At 37.2% G+C, this 18,733-nt stretch overlaps 1 protein-coding gene across 1 annotated transcript in view; it reads left to right on the forward strand.

Annotated features, from left to right (window-relative positions):
* LOC122810916 (oxysterol-binding protein 2-like) overlaps positions 1 to 18,733 on the forward strand; it is a 421,889-nt gene that overhangs the window by 125,655 nt on the left and 277,501 nt on the right. Inside the window, exon 2 of the mRNA XM_044082458.1 lies at positions 6,689 to 6,868. Coding sequence (XP_043938393.1) covers positions 6,689 to 6,868 — 180 coding nt within the window. The remainder of the gene's footprint in view (positions 1 to 6,688; positions 6,869 to 18,733) is intronic.

Below are 18,733 nucleotides of genomic sequence, written 5' to 3' on the forward strand. Positions count from 1 at the left end.
GGGTTTAAGTAGGGCCAATTTCCCACTCTTTGTCGTGACTGAACAGTTTTGAAAAGGCTAAGCTATGGGCAAATCTGCTTACCTAAAGTTGGCATTGTTTAAAGGGGTATACCACTGGGCAAATTGAGTTAGCTGGCTTACACATTGCTTACTCTTACTAAGCAGGCCTGTGCAATGCTTAGCATTGCTTAATATTTACTTTGCATTATATTTGCTTTTTGGCATTGATTTATTATTCATCACATGTTATATATATGTATGGTATCCATGATTCATGTGTACGTACAGTGTATGGGGTCCTTGTATTTAATAGGGGACTTCAACACTCTATTACAATTACACCTCACATCTGGGCTTACTTCAGTACTCCAGTTCACATATTTATGTTATTTAGTAGGTTATAGAACATGTGACTGTATACAGATTCATCTCACATGCTGTTTGATTTTATCATAGTGAGGATTTGTTTGTTGATACCTCAGTGTTATGTACTGCTGTGATGGCTTGTTGGTTAACTACTGTGACTATAGTGTATAGGGTCCAGAGTTCAAGACCTGCAAGGCTGTTTATTCTGTTGCTGAGCAGAACAGCGGCTGTTGGATACAGAGTGATTAAGGCCCTTTTAAACACTTGTAAGTGTGTTTGCATGGGTTTGCGTGAGGATAAGCACTGCTAACCTTTGGTTAAATATGCTTACAGAGAGTTAGCTTCCATATTGCTTAACCTGTGTGCGCATTGCTTACCCCACGCATATGGGCTTAAACCCATTTACTGGTGCTTACATATGCTTATCCATGCTTACTACTGCTTAATAGTGCTTATACTTGCTTACTAGTGCTTACTCCCGCTTACCACTGCAGTACTTTAGACAGTAATGTCTAATGGTTCTTGGAAAGGTGGGGGATTTGGAAGGTGTATGGAGTCATCATTTGTTACACATTTTACCTTCCAATTGTATCCCTTATTCCTGTGTATGTATACTGTATGGGGCACATGTGATTATTTGCGGACTTTTCAACATTATATCACTGACACCTCACATCTGCATTTAATGCAGTACTCCAGTTCACAAATATATATTATGTAGTAGGTTATGCAACTAAAAATATTGGTCATAACGTGATTTGACATGGAAAATGGAATGTGCTGCAGTGGGACTCGAACCGGGAATGACTGCTTGCAAGGCGAATGTTCTGCCCACTACACTGTTGCTATACTGCTTCATTTGCATATACCTTGCTTTTTATCCTCTTCTACTATTTAATCTGCATTAACTGTAGCTAAGTGATTGGCAAACCCACACACCTATGGTTAAATTTAATCTGTTTCATAAAAAAAGTATCTTTATATTTTTTTGTGTTAACTATTGCTCTTGTACACTTGTGGGGGGTGTTGCTGGGGGTATCCGTACACCTATGAGCGGTTTTGCCAATTCTTTTAGGGCTTTCTGCTGTTCTTCTTTGCACGGGCATGTATATTCTGAGAGCTCTGCTCTCAGACACACCCCCTGCACTCTTACACGTTCCATGTAAGATTAGGAGCTCATGCAGCATGCCTTCATTAATATGCATGGCACGCTGCCGTCCTGCTCCTAAACGGCCGCTTAATAGTAAATACGGGTGTAAGTCTTTCATTTGTTCATTCATTTATTTAGCTAGTCATTCATTCTCTGATTATCTACTTAATGCAGTACAGGATTACAGGGGATCTGGAGCCAATGACTGCACACAGTGGTAGAAAATGAAAAGTCACTAGATTTAGACATGACACCTGTACAGCACAGATTAAATCAACAACAAAACATAGTTTGTACCACAAAGGATGCAAACCGGGTAACAGAAAATAAAAAGTAAAAAAAAAATGCTACTGAAGCCAGTTTATGAAAAACAGGAGACACCAGCAAATATAATTTGATAAAGTTAAGCATGTTCATTCTTTATTATTAACTAGAATGTTGTCTAATTTTGATCAACACATTGTGATTTTCACTACTGAGGTTCTCAATTTTATTTTTATTTATTTATTTTTTCTATGAATATGTACATCTTACAGAAATGTTACAGTTTAGAGTTTAGACGCAAAAGGGATTACCTATATGTTTTAATCTTTGCAATACCTTTATGCATGGTATCATAGAGTGGTAAAACCTTGTATGTCCAAGACCTTCTGAGGAGTATAACAGAAAGCCTCTTTACATTTTGTGTAGGTTTAGGTCTGTGTCACATGGCTACTGATATCTCTACCTGTACTGTGCTTTCTGATCTTGATTTGCGGTCAGCTGAACAGAGCAATTGTGAGACTTCTATATCCCCTAACATGTATCCCCAGTAATTTGTGGACTTCATCAATACCAACTCTCTAGAACAGGTAGACTATAACCCAACCAGGGGTGAAAAAATTCTGGACTTGATCCTTACTAATGTGGGACAGATCTGCCATCAACTAATTCTAACCTCCTCACTGGTCATATCAGACCCCTAGTCAGTTATATTCACTGTAAGACTGAATTCTGAAGCAGCCTCCAATAGCTGGTCGCTTGTTATATTCTTGCTACTGCAGCAGTGATCAATATGATAAACATCTAACTGTGCATGACTCTATTGCCTACATTTTGCCTTAGCACTATAAAGGCTGTCTTTCAAACTCTGCTTTGTTTTGACAATCTTTCCTTGTATTTGGGAAAGCAGAGTATGTTGGAAGCATTAGTAGGAACCCTGGGAATAATTTTTGATGCAGGGTTCTTATCTTTTCAGCATAGGATTCTTTTTTCTGTTTGCTGGTGTTTTTAAGCACAGAAATTGATGGTGCAGGGCTCTGCTTCTTACTGTTTGCTCTAGAATTGTAAAATTTTTTTTTAGGGAATAATCCCAAGCACCCCCAGCAGTAACATTCATTGCACCGACCTGCAGCAGAATCACTACAAGTAAACATAAGTAAAATTTTACTACAGCATTGATTAGTTGCTCAAAACTTAAGACTGACAATGTTAAAGGGAATAATCCTACAAGAACTGTATTGGTTTTTACCTCTTTCTATGTTTAATTCTGTAGCATTAACTATTTAGTATTTAATAATGAAGCAAGTGTTTGTTGTATCCTCATTTGTTTTGAAATTTACTTCTGTTAACATAAGAATTTATTATTTTGATTTTTTATATACAAAAGAAATAACCAGTTGTATAAAAGTCTACATATTGGTTGTCAGTCTAGTGACACAGCAGTCAGATGCAACAATAGTTACAGGCCCAGTTTCTTCTCAAGTTCTTTGAGTGTGGAATTCTCTACTTTAGGAACTGATTATTTAAAATGTTAATTATATCTTGATAAACTTAGGTAAGCACAAATAATGTAGTAGTATAGTTTGATTTAATTTGCAGCATATTTTGTTGTTAGAACTTTATATTTTATAAATGCTCCCTGGGATTCAGAAAGGCTTAGCACAATGTGATATCCTTAGCTAGGAAAGTTTCTGCATAACAATAAGCTTTTTAAGTTCAGAGACTGCTCTACCATTGAGGTTTATCCATTATTAGGATCTCAGCACAGGGATGTGTTTTGTGTGCGAAGCCTCATAATAATGCCACAGTTCAGGGTAGCGGCAAATGCCTGTCGGCAGTTTGGGGGAAATTTTGATTCCAAATTGTCAGCTAGGAGCACGCAACATTGACCATTTTTTTGGTTAAATGCTGAGATGGATAAGGTTAATTTTTATCTTTGATGTGCACCATTTAATACCTGCAGTATTGGTTAATTCTGAATTTATTATTTAAATGACTATTTGATATTTTTTCTCTATGGTGTAATACAGCTCTGAAATTATTGGCCAAGAACTGAGTTCAAAACAACAGCCACTGATGCAGCCAATCAGAGAATGAGAAAGATGATGAGCAGATGAAAGAGGGAGGAACATCTCTAAATAGTCTTGATGTGATTAGGCTGCCTGGAGCCATAGGAAAAGAAGTTTTACATGCTCAGCATGATGTCATCATGTTTCCTAGCAAGGAAACTCTGAATCAGAATGTGGCCTGTGTTTCTGGTACCTCTGTTACTCCAGCTGTATTTGAAAAATTTTCAAATGAAATGGAAACAACTACAGCATCTTTTTTAATGACTGTCCACCTGCAAGAGAGAGTTGCCCTTCAAAAAAGATCCAATTCAGTGAGAAGTTCAGACAGAAGGAAGAAACAACCAGGTCAGGCTGTTTATCCAAACACTAGAAGTCAAACAGACAGCAAAATAAACTCAGCAGCCAGGTAGAATGTTAGAATGTTGATACTCAGTATACAATTATTAATGGTGTTTTGAATCTTTCTAATTTTATTTTGACTTCTGATATGTATAATGATCTATGTAGAAGCTTGAATTTTGTGCCTTCTTGTAATGGTGATATCATTGAAACCCTTACAGATTTAAGAATATTTGTTAGAGATCTTAACTTAATTATCTTTAAAAATGATGTTGCTGCTGTGGCTACACCTAAACGTAAATGCAAAAGTTCCTTTATATCTAATAGCATACCCATCCTGAGTGCTTTTCAATCAATATGTGAAAAACAATTGCATGAAATATTTAATACAAATGACCCACATAAATTTTATAATTTAAGTAAAAATGAGAATCTAGCTTGATACCTATGCCACAGTTAATATGGACTTAGAGCAGATCACATCACATTTAAGTTTTTGGCTATTGATCATATAGTAAAGGGCCCTCAGGGTAAAATAATAGACTAACATTTGGATGTAAGTGAATTGGGATGGCAGTTGAGGTTGGATGCCATCCAATTTCCTGGATTGAATGAGGCAGTCAATATTGCATGCATTTTAAAATTAAAACATATTATGGGCTAGATGATTTGAAGTGCCATTAGGCACAATTAAATTAAATTAAATTAAAATAAAATTAAATATGAAATGTGTGGTAATGTTTTAAATGTTTTATTATATTATATGAGTGAGCTTATTTATTTAATCCTGATAAAATTTGAAAAATGATGTAGTGTGTTTTTAAGTTGTAATTAAGTGAGTCATGTGACCTTATTAAGTAAGGGTATTTAAAGGCTGGGTTTGTAATGGAATTTGTTCTAATGAAGTCTCTTGAAGGAGAGGAAAGCGCTTAACCATTAATAAAATTTGACATTTTTACCATTACCTTGTCTCACCTGATTTGGTGCTGTGCGGTATTGTGGTTTGAAGGTCCTTTAAATATACCAACTTCGAGACCACACTACAATGCAGTACAAGGTGGAAAGGGAAAATCTCCCTCTACTACATTGTAGTGTGATCTCGGAGTTGGTATATTTAAAGAGTGGAGTGGGGTGGGGGGTGCAGGGGGGCGTGCCCCACTGCTTACAACTGTCAGGTAACTTTTTTCTTTTTTCTTTTTTTCTACGTATGCAAAGTTTTACAACTTCAAACATATGGGTTCAACCGTATGGCAATCAAAGTTGTAAAACTTCGATAATGTGATATAGACCCTCTGAGGAGAAGTACCATTTAAAACATATGAGTGGGAACAACCTTTCTGCCAAATGCTACTATCGGCACTGTTTTCATTTAGTTTAAAACTGTGTTTGATACAGCATCTATGCATGTTTCACTGACTGTGTATTCTCATAAATCCTTGTTATGAATTGTTAACAAGTATAGGATGAGAGGAACACCAATTCTAATTTATTACATGAAGAATGCTGTTTGCCAGTGCCCTGCCATGAAATATCACCTGGCAAAGTAGTAAATATTTTGTTGTGTAATTAATAAACTGAAAAGTGACCTTTAATGTAATTGCAATTGCTAAGTACTTTTCACTGTACATAAGAGCCAGTTGGTTTTTATATCATTTATCAAATATAATACAGTTTTCCAAGTCAGGTAGCAGCTGTATACAGGCTTTTTTTTCAAAAGAGAAATGTTTTTGTTTGTCTGTCCAGTCCTGTCCAAGCAAATTATTAACGGTCTCAAGAGAAGTGTTGAATTGTTTAGCCTGTCCATAGTGGTTCATAATAATTTTGCTTTGCTGTCTTTATTTGAATAGCTAAACTATTGCATATATATCTGTATTCATTTCTGTAGTGTTCTTCTTCAGATTTCTCGCACATTCTAGTCACATTCTCATATCAGCCATATAACAGGTATTGAATTATTAGATTGAATGATTCTACCTTGTTGATATTGTTCTATATTTTCAGAAGCATATTTCTTCAGGGCGGTCAACAATATTGTATACTAGAAGACATATGTTGATTTGATCATGAAGCAGTAAAGGTATTAGTCATCATTTTTATTTCATAAAGATGCAGATATAAGGTATTATACATGATGAAAAAAATCTTCATCTGCTGTTGATGTCATTTCTTAGAATATGATAGCTTGAAAATATAGTTGAATTAAAAGCTCTTCCTCTAATGAGTCTTCATTTTGATGAAAATGCAGTCTGCATTGTCTTTCTTTGCCAAAGTATCAAATTATGAAGAGGTTATTATTTACTTGAAAATGTGGAAGTCTTGAAGAATATTGGATGCTACTGGTTGCTTACATCAACTAAGTGACAGAATACATGTAGACAAGTTAATGACTTAATTGTAAGCTTCCTAGATATGCAGTGTCTTTCCAACACTATCAAATATATGTCATAGTACCACTAGTGTTTTCTTAATTTTTTACAAATTTATGTTTTCGTTATTCTTGTAGAAATATGGATGAGATTGGAAACACAATCCGTGGCTCAATGAATCTTGCTAACGTTTCTTTTGAAAAGATCAACTCACGTAAAATCATGTTACAGAATGATAGCAGAAAAATGTTTCTTCTAGCTGACAGTGTACGGGAGATGGAAGAGTTTCTTGAAGAAGTAAACAGGAATAAAAGCAGGTATACTGTTTAACTTGTTGGAATGTTATCTAATTAACTAAACACATACACACACACACACACACACACACACACACACACACACACACACACACACACACACACACACACACACACACACACACACACACTGCAGAGTGCATGAAAGATACAAGATACCGTGGACATTGTATTCCATTTTTAAAGCATCGGCACTGTTTACTACCTGGGAAAATTTAAATAACATGTATAACAACAGAAATCTCACATGATAAATCAGAAATAATATGATATGGTATACTGCTGGATGTGTCATAAGATAGCCCTCATTATAATTATGTAGTATTGTTCCCACAACATAATTACTCTCCTAGGCATATTACAACACATCCTGTACTCTGCACATGTACTACTGTTGCAACGTTATGATGCTTTGGGATTTTGTCACTTTTTTGAAAACTGCAGTCTCAGTTTATGGGATGTAAGTGATAGATGTTTTCTGCTATCCCCAACAGGCAGGCCTTCACTGGAGAGGTAAATCAGTCAGACTCAAACCTTGAGACAGGAATTGTTTGACAAACAGAATAGCTTAACATAGTTATAGCAATTAACAGTTGCATAATATTTGAATAATAATTAATAAGCAATATATTTGGCAGATACACAGTACAATTAATCCTGGATAAAGACACCAAGTTTGTTGTCAAGTTAGTTGTATACGTTAAACTGTGGCATATATTGTAACATGTTCATTACGACATCTCCTGGAATATTCCATTGTAAATGAGGATTGTGCTCTTATCATATCAGATAACTGAAAAATGTCAAGCTGTCAAATGTACAACTTCACTAGACATTTTATTTGCTGAACTCTGCAGAGGGATGAAAAGTAGCTGTGTGCTAAAACCTTTCCCTGTAAAATGAAGTTCTTTAAGAATAATCAGAACAATCTGATGTACATTATGAAGAATTACATTTTAAAAGAAAACAGTTTCATGGAGAAAACAACATGACTTCATGTTTTTTTCTCTTCCTTAATAAACACGTTTTTTAATATGTCATGGTTTACCCTCTCTTTTTTAAGGGACATAATTGGCGGATGCTTTCTTTATCACTCACACCTCTGTAGAATAACACATTTGTCATGAATGGTTGGTAAGAACCAAAAGGCTAACATTTAGAAAAAAGGGATAAAGATGATTCTTATACCTTATTGGGATTGGGATAAAGTAAGGAATAATTCCCCTCAGAGGTGATGCTACAGTGACTCGGATGGAACTCACAAAGGTCTTCCTCATTTTGCAGACTACATACTTTTCATAAAACCCTCTTTCAAGTATGTACATACAAATGCTTTATCGATAGCATTCATTCTTTATGCTGCATACCCATAAACATATCTGCATGAACATCATCTGTTTTGGAGTAAATATTGATACTAACAAGATGGATAGCAAGCAGCAATTCATAGCACACAAAAGAAAATAAGTCTAGCCATTTGCTTCCGAGTCTACACCCCCACCATGAACAACACACAAAAGTAATCCATACCTAACTTCTGTCTTTAACTAAGATTTGAGTCAGAAGTAATGGATACCAGTTTTGTACACAAGTGGGTTGTTAATGTGAGTTTTATGTTATTTGTTGCTGTAACATGCATAGTTTTGTGTTTTGATTTGTAAAGTTTAAAAATAAAGGTAAATCAGATAGACACATTTTACTTACTTTTAGTGGCAGCTGGTGACTTCAAATCAAATGGGGTCTGCAGGAGACAGCTGAATGGGTATAACTAACTAGAAAGGCGGAAAGCTACATTACAGTGGGGTCAGTCCTGACCATGCTTACCAATTTACATAAAATAAGTGCTCAGTCACTATTGCACATGTTGAATAGTCTACCAGCCAATACTAGACATAGCTCCCATCATCTCAATTGCCTACCAAAAGTACCTGGTTTGAACCTATGAAGTTAACAATGCTGTTACATTGCTGTATTGCTTTCACATAAACATTTGTCAAAGGTCAGCACTTGTACTCACTCAATCTCACTACACCCAGATACAAAGCAGTCTTGCAAAGGCAGAATTATAACAGTAAGTAGTAGGACCACTCATTTCATTTACAAACAGCCCCCCCCCCATACCCGTTACCTACCTAAAGCAGGTGGTTTGGCCTTGTCAGCATCAGTAATAATGTTTTCATTACTGTATTGACTTGATGCATGCAAATAGTCAGAGTTTACATTCTGTCTTATTTCATCCAAATACATATTAGTTATGCAAAGTCAGAAGTATTACACCACAGCTGCAGTGCCAAGCATTTCATCCACAAACAGCCGTCATATATCTGCCTAAATACTTCATCCTAAAATTTTCAGTGTCCATGGATTAGTTTCCCCTCAAGTGTTTGGCAGTGCTCTGTGCAGACTCAGACACCTTGAGTGACATTTTTCCTGTAAAAGCACAATTGAAATTTCTCCAGTGTCTAGTTGCACACAGGACAACTAGTTTGCAGTGACAATCACTGTCCACATACTTGCAAACCAGATACTCCTGACAGTGATTGATACTCTCACTCCAAAAGTCTAATTAATAAAAAAGGGTGTGTTGCCATGGATTTGAACTTTCCTACTGTCTCTGTTACTGGCTTGGTGGATATGTGCATCCTGAGGCAATGTAGAAATTGCCTCATGTTTACTGACAACCAGTTAATTCACAAACAAACTGATATGGTATGTGAGAGATGTATTTACACAACGTAACTGGAGGCAAAGCTCTCACATAAAAGTACTCCTAATGTCAATAAGGTTGTCAGTAGTACACATGCTACACCCATCACATGCAATTCAAAGCAGATATATAGACCCACATATACTGAGGCACATACATGTAACCTTCCTAAACCACAAAGACCTCCTAGATAAAGTACTCATAAGAAATATCCTCAGCAGCCCCAAACAACACCCACATCAACACATAGAGCTACATCTCATGGAGCCTCTACCTCTAAGCCCATAAGACAAGTCAACACACAATCCAACATTTTAGTCATTGGAGACTCCATCATGAGATACACTGATGTCCCTTTCACCAGGCACAGTAAGGAGAAAGTTATGGTCAGTTCTTATCAGGGGCTAGGATCCACCACATTATGCATGCACTCAGGTCGTTGGACCACAATTACCAATATGACACATTCATAGTCCATGTTGGAGTAAATGACCTGAGATGTACCTCCCTAGACTATATAAAGACAGACATCACACAGCTCTCACTATATGTATGAGACTAGCATTGAGCAGCATTTTACCTTCTGCAAGGATGATGCCACAATACGAACAAAAGATGATTGTCTTTAATAACTGGCTTAGTTTCTGGTTTCATTCTAAGGAGGTGCAATATTTGTCAGTATGGAAGGAGATGGTCAGTAGACTTTTCTGCTTTGCCAGGGATGGTTTGCAACTCTCCCCTCTAGGCTTTCTAATATTAGATAAAACATTGACTTCCCCATAGTACCTTTTTTAGGCAATGGCAAACTGAAAGTACTTCCAACATAGCAAATCAAAACGAAGAAAATCTAAATGTATTACTGCTCAATGCTAAGAGCCTAAACAAAAAACTCCACTCCCTGGAAGCTCTCTTAAAGCTAGATAATGGTGATATCTGTGTGATTTCTGAGATGTGGTTTAAAGCCACAAAGAGGAGAGTACACCAACAGTGCAAGGTTATAATGCCTTCCACATATTTAGTCCAGCTACTTCACAGGCAGGGACTAAAGGTGGAGGTGTCTCTATGTACATCAAAAATAAATATACTTCAATGCTGGTCAAACAGGACAATGCACTTGAGCTGCTCCATGTTCAAATCACAATAGGTAAAATCCAATACCACTTCCATGCAAGCTACAGGTCCCCCCTCTATGACCCAGGAAACCCATGCCATGTATTTAAAGTTATTAGCAATACTAACCATCCAACCCAATAGCATATTCATGGGTGACTTTAGTTACCCCACTATTAACTGGGAATCCTATACGACATCAAACGTGCATGCACAGAGATTCCTGGATTTTGTAAACACAAAATCCCTGGACCAGATAGTCAATACACCAACCAGGGGTGCAACCATACTGGATCTGGTCCTCACTTAAATGGGAGAGTGTTGCACACCGCCTGCTCTAATGCCTTCCCTGGTAAGGTCAGACCACAAAATGGTTTCCTTTGAAGTAAAAACAAAGCTGGACCTGCAGATCAACCGGGAATATTCAGGAACTATTTTAAGGCTAACCTCCTGCTATTAAGTGAGAACCTGGCAAAATTTCAAGCCCCTATAAGCCTTGAAAACACTTCTGCTTATGCAGAACTGTTCACAGAAACCCTGTACAAGCGTATTAATAGCTGCATAGAGGCAGCTATACACACCAAGAAGAAGTATAGAACTAACTCAAAAAACAAGCCACTCTAGTGGAATCACAAAATTGATCGGATGTATAATAGGAGGAAGAAAATCATGGCAAAAATTAGGAGGTGCAGCAACCAGAAGGATAAAAGCAGTCTCATCAAACTAAACAAACAACTCAGAGGGCAAATAAAGTCGACCAAATCTAAATTTGAGGTAAGTTTGGCCTCCCAGGTCAAGGACAACTGCAAAGCATTCTTTAGCTACATCCACAACCTCAAAGGCAATACATAATTGTGTGCAGAGCTTATTGTAAATGGAGCCACCTATACTTTGCCAGAGGCTATAGCAAATCTTCCGGCTGATAAATTCAGCTCCAGCTTTACTCCTCTCTCTCCCTCAACCTTCCCTCAGAAAATATCATCAAATATAACTTCCCCTACTGTCACTAGGGAACAGATCCTTGATGTTCTCTCTAAGACCAAGAATACTGCATCAATGCCCCCAGACAATATCCCGGGATGCAGAAGTCAAGGTCAATGTCAGTGGTCTCTATTGACTAAATTTGCAGATGATTGCAAATTATGAGCTGTCATTGAATCTCACACTGACACAAATGCTCTCAAGGAGGGGCTGACACATTCAAATAACTGGCGTCACAGCCATGGACTAAAACTAAAGGTAAAAAATGCATAATAGTATCCTTTGGGAAGTCATCCATCCCTCTTAACTATCATATTGACAACCCACTCCTTAGAGTAGACCCAGTAGTCAGGGACTTAGGGACATGCATAGGTAGTAATCTAGCCTTTGATCATCATGTGTTTACAGGGGGTGAAGAAATCATTCTATGCTGCTCAACTTATAAACAAAGGTATGGCATCTAAGTCCAAGGAAGTCATTGTTCCACTGTATTCAGCATTCATCAGAATTACCGATTCTAAAGACTTAAACTTTGCTTGTGATATAAATAGGACCTGCTGGAGAGATAGGTATGTATCCCAGAGACTACCCCATCTATGGAACAGGATCCCCATCAATTTGAAGCAGAGTTCCTCCCTAAACCAATTCAAGTGCAACCTGGACAATTGGATGGGAAACTGGAAATTCATCCCTGGTTTGGTACCTATGTTTCTAATGCAAACAGGTAACCTGTAAATAGTTCATCTCCTCGGCCCATGCTTACACTTATTAAGGGTATCAGAACTTGTTAGAGATTTGGGATGCATGGCTAAGCCTAAAAAGGCCCTTGTGGTAATTAGCCTAGTAAACACATATGAACCTATGAACCTATATCAATTGCTGACCTATAGTATCTGCTTTGACCCTGCCAGGATTAAACCAAAAATATCAATGATTGTATTAATTTAGTCTGTTGCACAGAAACAGTAGTCAGAGGCTAGCATGACAGCTGACTTTAGCCAAATACACATTAATTTTGCAAAGCCACAATTATGACAGTAAACAGCAAGACCAATCAGCTCATTTAATTCACAAACACCCTCCCCCCATTACCTAACTAGAGTTGTTGGTTTTTACCTGTCAAGATTAAAGTCCAAATAATAATAGCAGCTGCATTGTATACTTGCATTAGTTTAATTTTGTTGACAGAAACATTAGTCATAGCTTGTGTGTGCCAGCCGTGTGGACGTTTCATTTTATTTATTTTACGTTTGCTTACCCGGACTTCTGCAACCAGCTTTAGTTGAAAAAGAAAAAAAACCTTTTCAGCATATGCCCAGGGATTAATGCTCCAAAATATTATAAACATTTTTAAACAAACATTCATTACTCATGAACAGATATGAAATAACATACATAAAGAATTACTTGTAAACTTACTAATTAGTTTACATTCATCTTAAAGTACAGACCGAAAAGTATTATGGTTTTCCAAAGCTAGAATTACAACAGTAAACAGCAGGGCCATGTCTTCCATTCACACATAGCCCCAGTCTCCACTGACAACCAGAACTACAGTATATGACCGGATCTTGCAAGGTTAGAAACAAAAACAAAAACAAAAACAAAAACAAAAACAACAAAAAAGACAAGACTGTCATTAAAGTAAGTATTCTTTTTTTCCACATAAACAATACGCAGAGTTCAGAGCTTGTGGTTGATCTTACTTCACTCAAATGTAAATTACTGTTGCAAAGCAAGCCAGAACTGCAGTCATTCCATTCACACATAGCCATTGCCCCATCCCAACTGCCTACCCAGAGAATCTACTTTGAGCCTACAGTGTTTAAAATAACAAAAATAAAAGACTGTGGTTACATTATTGTATTCCTTTCACATCACATAGCCAAGAACCTGCACGTGACCTTACTTCAGTTCACCCATACACACTGTACTCATGCAAGACTACAGTTTGCTTCAACAACAAAACATTGACAAATCATTCTAATTAATTTTGACTAATCCTACAAAAAGATATTAAAAGATATTAGGTTAATAACAAGAATATTCCATCCACAACTGGCTCCCAAAACACGAAGCATACCTAGTATCTCTCTGACTCCTGGCAGGCTATTATATTAAAAACACAAACAAAAAAGAAAGTCATCAACAGCTCCCAAAACACATTGTGTCTGGTTGACCATGCCAGTATATTATATTAAAAAAATTAACAGTCCCCAAAACCCCTTGCCTCCCTAATATCTGGTTAACCCTGCTAGGATACTATAAAAAAAAAATTCATCAACAGCCCCCAAACACATAGACAACTAGTATCTGGTTGACCATGCCAGTGCATTATATTAAAAAAAAATCAACTTTCCTCAAAACACTTTGCCTCCCTAGTGTCTGTTTAACCCTGCCAGGATGGTACATTAAAAAAAAAAAAAGAAAGTCATCAATAATCCCCAAAACACATACACTACCTACTACTGTCTGATTGACCCTGCCAAACTCCAGGCTCAAGGTGTTACAAATAAAATGTATTCAAATCCTGCATCAAACAGTATTTGGTCAATCCTGCCAGGAAATAATAAATAAATACACAAATGATCTGGTCAACCCTGCCAGGAAATCTGGTTGACCCTGCAGGAAAAAACTTCAAAAAGTATCTGGTTGGGCCTGCCAAAAAAACCCACTCAGAATTCAATACCTCATGATTTTATTCCCATAGTACTTGATTAAAAAAAATCTTCTTGCCCAGGAATCCTTTACTTACCTGAGGCTATCCACTAAGTCAGTTTTTTGTTTTGTTTCTTCTCGATATAGATATAGTCCATCTGTCTCTCTCACTGTCTAATTTGCAAATTAATTGTAAAGTTAACTTAAAGTGCGGGAAGAGAATGCAAGAGCAACAGGACTAATCAACGGCCACGTCATATACTCAGATTACGTGACATGGCTGCTGACTTAACAGTCCATTCATTCCAGTCAATTCCAATTTACTGTGGTTAAAAACCACAATGACTTCTGGGCATCTTCATTGATGCCTGCTGTCTTCTTAATCCGGACTGTTTTTAAAACAGTCTAGCAGCAAGAAAATTAGTTTTTTTGCTTTTTTTTTTAAAGCAGAACTTGAGTAGGCGTGTGCTGCTCCAAGTTCCTCAAATCATCACATCTTCCACATTAAACACTAGTTTGCAGTTCATACTGCTATTAGTGTATAAAACTATTTAATCTTTTTTTGATAACTGAGGGGGTGGGGGGCTGCAACCCAGAAAACCTATACCATGAGCTGCCCCTGCTTACTTTATAAAGATATAACTTGCATGTCTGCTTATCAATGTCCTTGAACTGGAACCACCTGTTTACATGCATCAGAAATGTAGAAACCATTTAAAGCTTCAAAGATATACTTAAAAAGCATCTCTTTACTGAATGTACCAACAGCTGTTACTGTGGCAATGGTTAGCTAACTTACCAGTCCATATCATAAATAACAGAATACATTTAATAAACTTTTTTCAGCCTTTTAATGTGGCATCTTACATGCAGATATTTCATATGCATATAAGAATATATGTATTATATGGATGATGGCACTGTATTTTATGCACATCTTAGCTTGCATTTTGTATACATATATTTTTTTCTCAATGCACTCCAACTCTAGCCATGAATATTACTCTATCTGCATTCGGTCTTACCATTTTGTTCTAAATGTTGCTGTGTACTCACTTTACATATATTGCAATATTGATTGAAAGATAGTGATGTGTTTTCTGCAATTTGAGCTGAGATCATGGTTGAAAGGGATAAATAAACCAGTCCACCTACCTGGTAATGAAACAGTAAATGAATAAATACCATCTTCAAAAACAAAAACAAAAAAAAAAACTTTTCTCCTTCAGCTTTTGTAACTGAAAACAGACATAGAAATACACACTATCTTAACCCAAAGCAGACTTTTCAATAACCAGGACACTACAGACCACACTTGGATGAGGCTATACCATCGCCAGTCCAGTAACTTCATGCAAGAGTCGTCTGAATTCTTTACCAAAACTGCTGTTGTTGAAAAATGTTGAATCTAATCTGACAAAGTAAACCTTTTTTTAAACACTGTTTGATGACTCCATCAAATTAATTTTTCTACAATGGATATACTGCCAAAGAATATTATTATTTTTAGAGGTAATCACAATGAAAATTCTTGTTATGTTTATAGACTTTTCATTTTGTATAATGGACTTCTGGTCTAATAAATAGCTCAGTCAGCATTAAGCAAACAAATAAGCAAAATAAATAAATAAATACATCAATAAAAATAAGTCTAATCAGTGATCATTCATCACATTATTGTTCAAACTTGCCATATATTCCTTTATGCTGTTATGTTGTTCCTGGAGCTTTTCTCCTCAAACATTCGCTGAAAACGCTACTGTATGCCCACAGTGGGACTATCCAGGTAAGCCAGTGCTAAGAAATAAACACAAAAAATTTTAAAGAAATTGATTTAACTGCAATATTTTGTATGCGACCATTTTTAATTGAATTTCCACAGAATGAGCTCATATACTGTCAGTATTACATTTATATACCTTATTATGTTTGGATTGCAAGTGTGTTATAGGTTCATGAGTAGTTACTAGGCCTAAGTTCATGGGGACAATTTAGAGGGCTAGCTCAAATTCCCGATTACCCCAAAGCACTGTCTGGTCAAGTGACTTGCTGAAGGTGAAAGAGTAGGCAAAGGAATGCTGAGGGAATAGGTTCACAGGTATATACTAGGATAATGAGGATAATGACCGCCAGGGCCTTTAAAATCATAGCTGTGCAATCCAGCCCAATCATGTGCATTTATTTGGAGGAGGTATGTTAGTTTGGAAGTTTCTAGAGGTTATGTGGGTGGTGGTATGTTTTATTTAACATTTGTTAACTGGGAAAGTCCAACTTGGAACAAAGTGAATTTTCAGCAGAGGCCCAGGGAGAAACACTCCAGATGCATGTTTTGTAACGTGGGAGGAAACTGGAGCACCCAGAGGAAACCCACATGAATGCAGGGAGGACATGCAGACTTCACACAGAAGACACTCCAGCTGAGAATCGAACCGGAAAACCTCTTGCTGTGAGGTGACAGTGCTACCACTTCACCACTGTGCCATCCAAATTAGTCTATGTTAGTTTGGACATTACTCTCTACCTCTATTAATTATAGCCATAGGGGCCACACCCAGGGTGAATTTATGATTTCCCATCCATTGTTCAAGGTTACTCTTAAATATGGCTAGTGATGGACTCTGCTTCACATGGATGGAAAGCCTGTACCAGAGCATGGGTATCCTCTGAGTCACATACCTGTCTTATTATCATATCTTATTTATGTCACAACCAACATTTAAATCCTTGGGTCTAGTTGTTCTGATGTTGTAGTTTGAGCTGAATTTGTCAACCAGCGAATTTGCTGTGTCACTTTCTTAATGAAGATGACACCACAGACCACCAATGTGGCACACTCATGTGTGCTGCCTTTTTAGTTTTGGACATAGCTGTAGAAGGCCTTGTGGCTGTCTTTAGTGTGTTAGGTTATCTTGACCTTGCAGTTGGCATTTTTGGACTTAATTATTCCTCTTAATTTCCTGTTTAGTTTGATTAGAGAGCTCTTATCATTATGGGAGTTGCTCTTCCTGAGTTTATCCATGACTATTTTCCTTTTGAAATATGCCCCATTAAGGTTAGGATTTCAGCAGTGTGGTATGTTTTAGAATTTGCTTTGGGCTTAACTCTACTAGGTACAACAACATATATATAGAGATTTATACAGCTATACAGGATCTCTGTGAACTATTCCTCATAGGTTGCTGTGAATTCGGGGTTAGAAAGGGCACTGAATTTGAACAAACTATCACTTAAGAGGAAGCAGTTTGCTTTAGAGTAGATTTTAATTGCTTTATATTTTGCTGGAGTTACTCAGTTGCTTTTGATTTTAATGGAGACAGCTTTGTGTTTCGAACTTATCAGTGAGGATGTGACACTGGGACATTGCTCTGCCATATTGGTGAGTACCAGATCCAGTATGTCTGAACTTCTGGTGGGTGTGCTTACTGGTGACATATATTTGTGTTAATAAAGTCCAGGAACTGTTGTGCCTGCCAGTATGCGGCAGTGTATGTTTTCCAGAATATAGAAGGGTAATTAAATTCTCCCATGAATGGGGTGTTTGGTTTACTGGTGATTTTCTCCAGTAGGCCTATGTATGAGCTATGGGATTGTAAGGACATAGAAGGTGACCTAAAGCATACTAGGATATGGTATAGGACTTTGTCTATGGTGATTTGCACATGGATAAATTCTGAGGCATCATCCTGCTTGACTAATGTAGAGTTATGATTGTTAATAATATAAACTGAGACTTCTCCACCTTTTGTCTCTGTCTGTGTGACTGATGGTCTAAACATTTGGAAGACACTGAAGCCTTGCACTGCTGGAGTACTTTCTCAGATTCAAACCATGGCTAACAAAGTTCGCAGATGACTGCAAACTGGGAGCCATTATTGAATCCCCAAATGATGTGGATATTCTACAAAAGGGCCTTACAGAAACAGATGCCTGGTGCCAGAGCCATGGGCTCAAGCTTAATGCCAAGAAATGTATAGTTATCCACTTTGGAAAAAAATATGTACTCATGAATTACCACATAGGTGGCAGTACACTAAACATCGAAAGTGTGATGAGAGACTTAGGGACACAGGTGGACAGTGGTCTCACTTTCAATAACCACATAGCCACAACAGTCAGGAAATCCTTCTATGTGGCACATCTCATCACTAAGGGATTTTCATCCAGAAAAAAGGAGGTCATTGTCCCACTGTACTCATCCCTCATTAGACCCATTATAGAGTATAATGCCCTATTTGGTATGTACCTCACAAGATATCTGCAACAGCTGGAAAGGTCACAGAAATACCTCGCTAAAAGAATCACAGGCTTAAAGCAGATGCCATATGCTGACCGAAAAAAAAAAAACTCCAGCTATACTCTGTGGCATATCGTCTACTCAGGGGCGATCTCTGCTTAACATACAAGGCCAT

Source organism: Protopterus annectens, chromosome 9.part0 (assembly GCF_019279795.1).
Source record: "Protopterus annectens isolate FY-2018-M chromosome 9.part0, PAN1.0, whole genome shotgun sequence".
Lineage (NCBI taxonomy): Eukaryota > Metazoa > Chordata > Ceratodontiformes > Protopteridae > Protopterus > Protopterus annectens.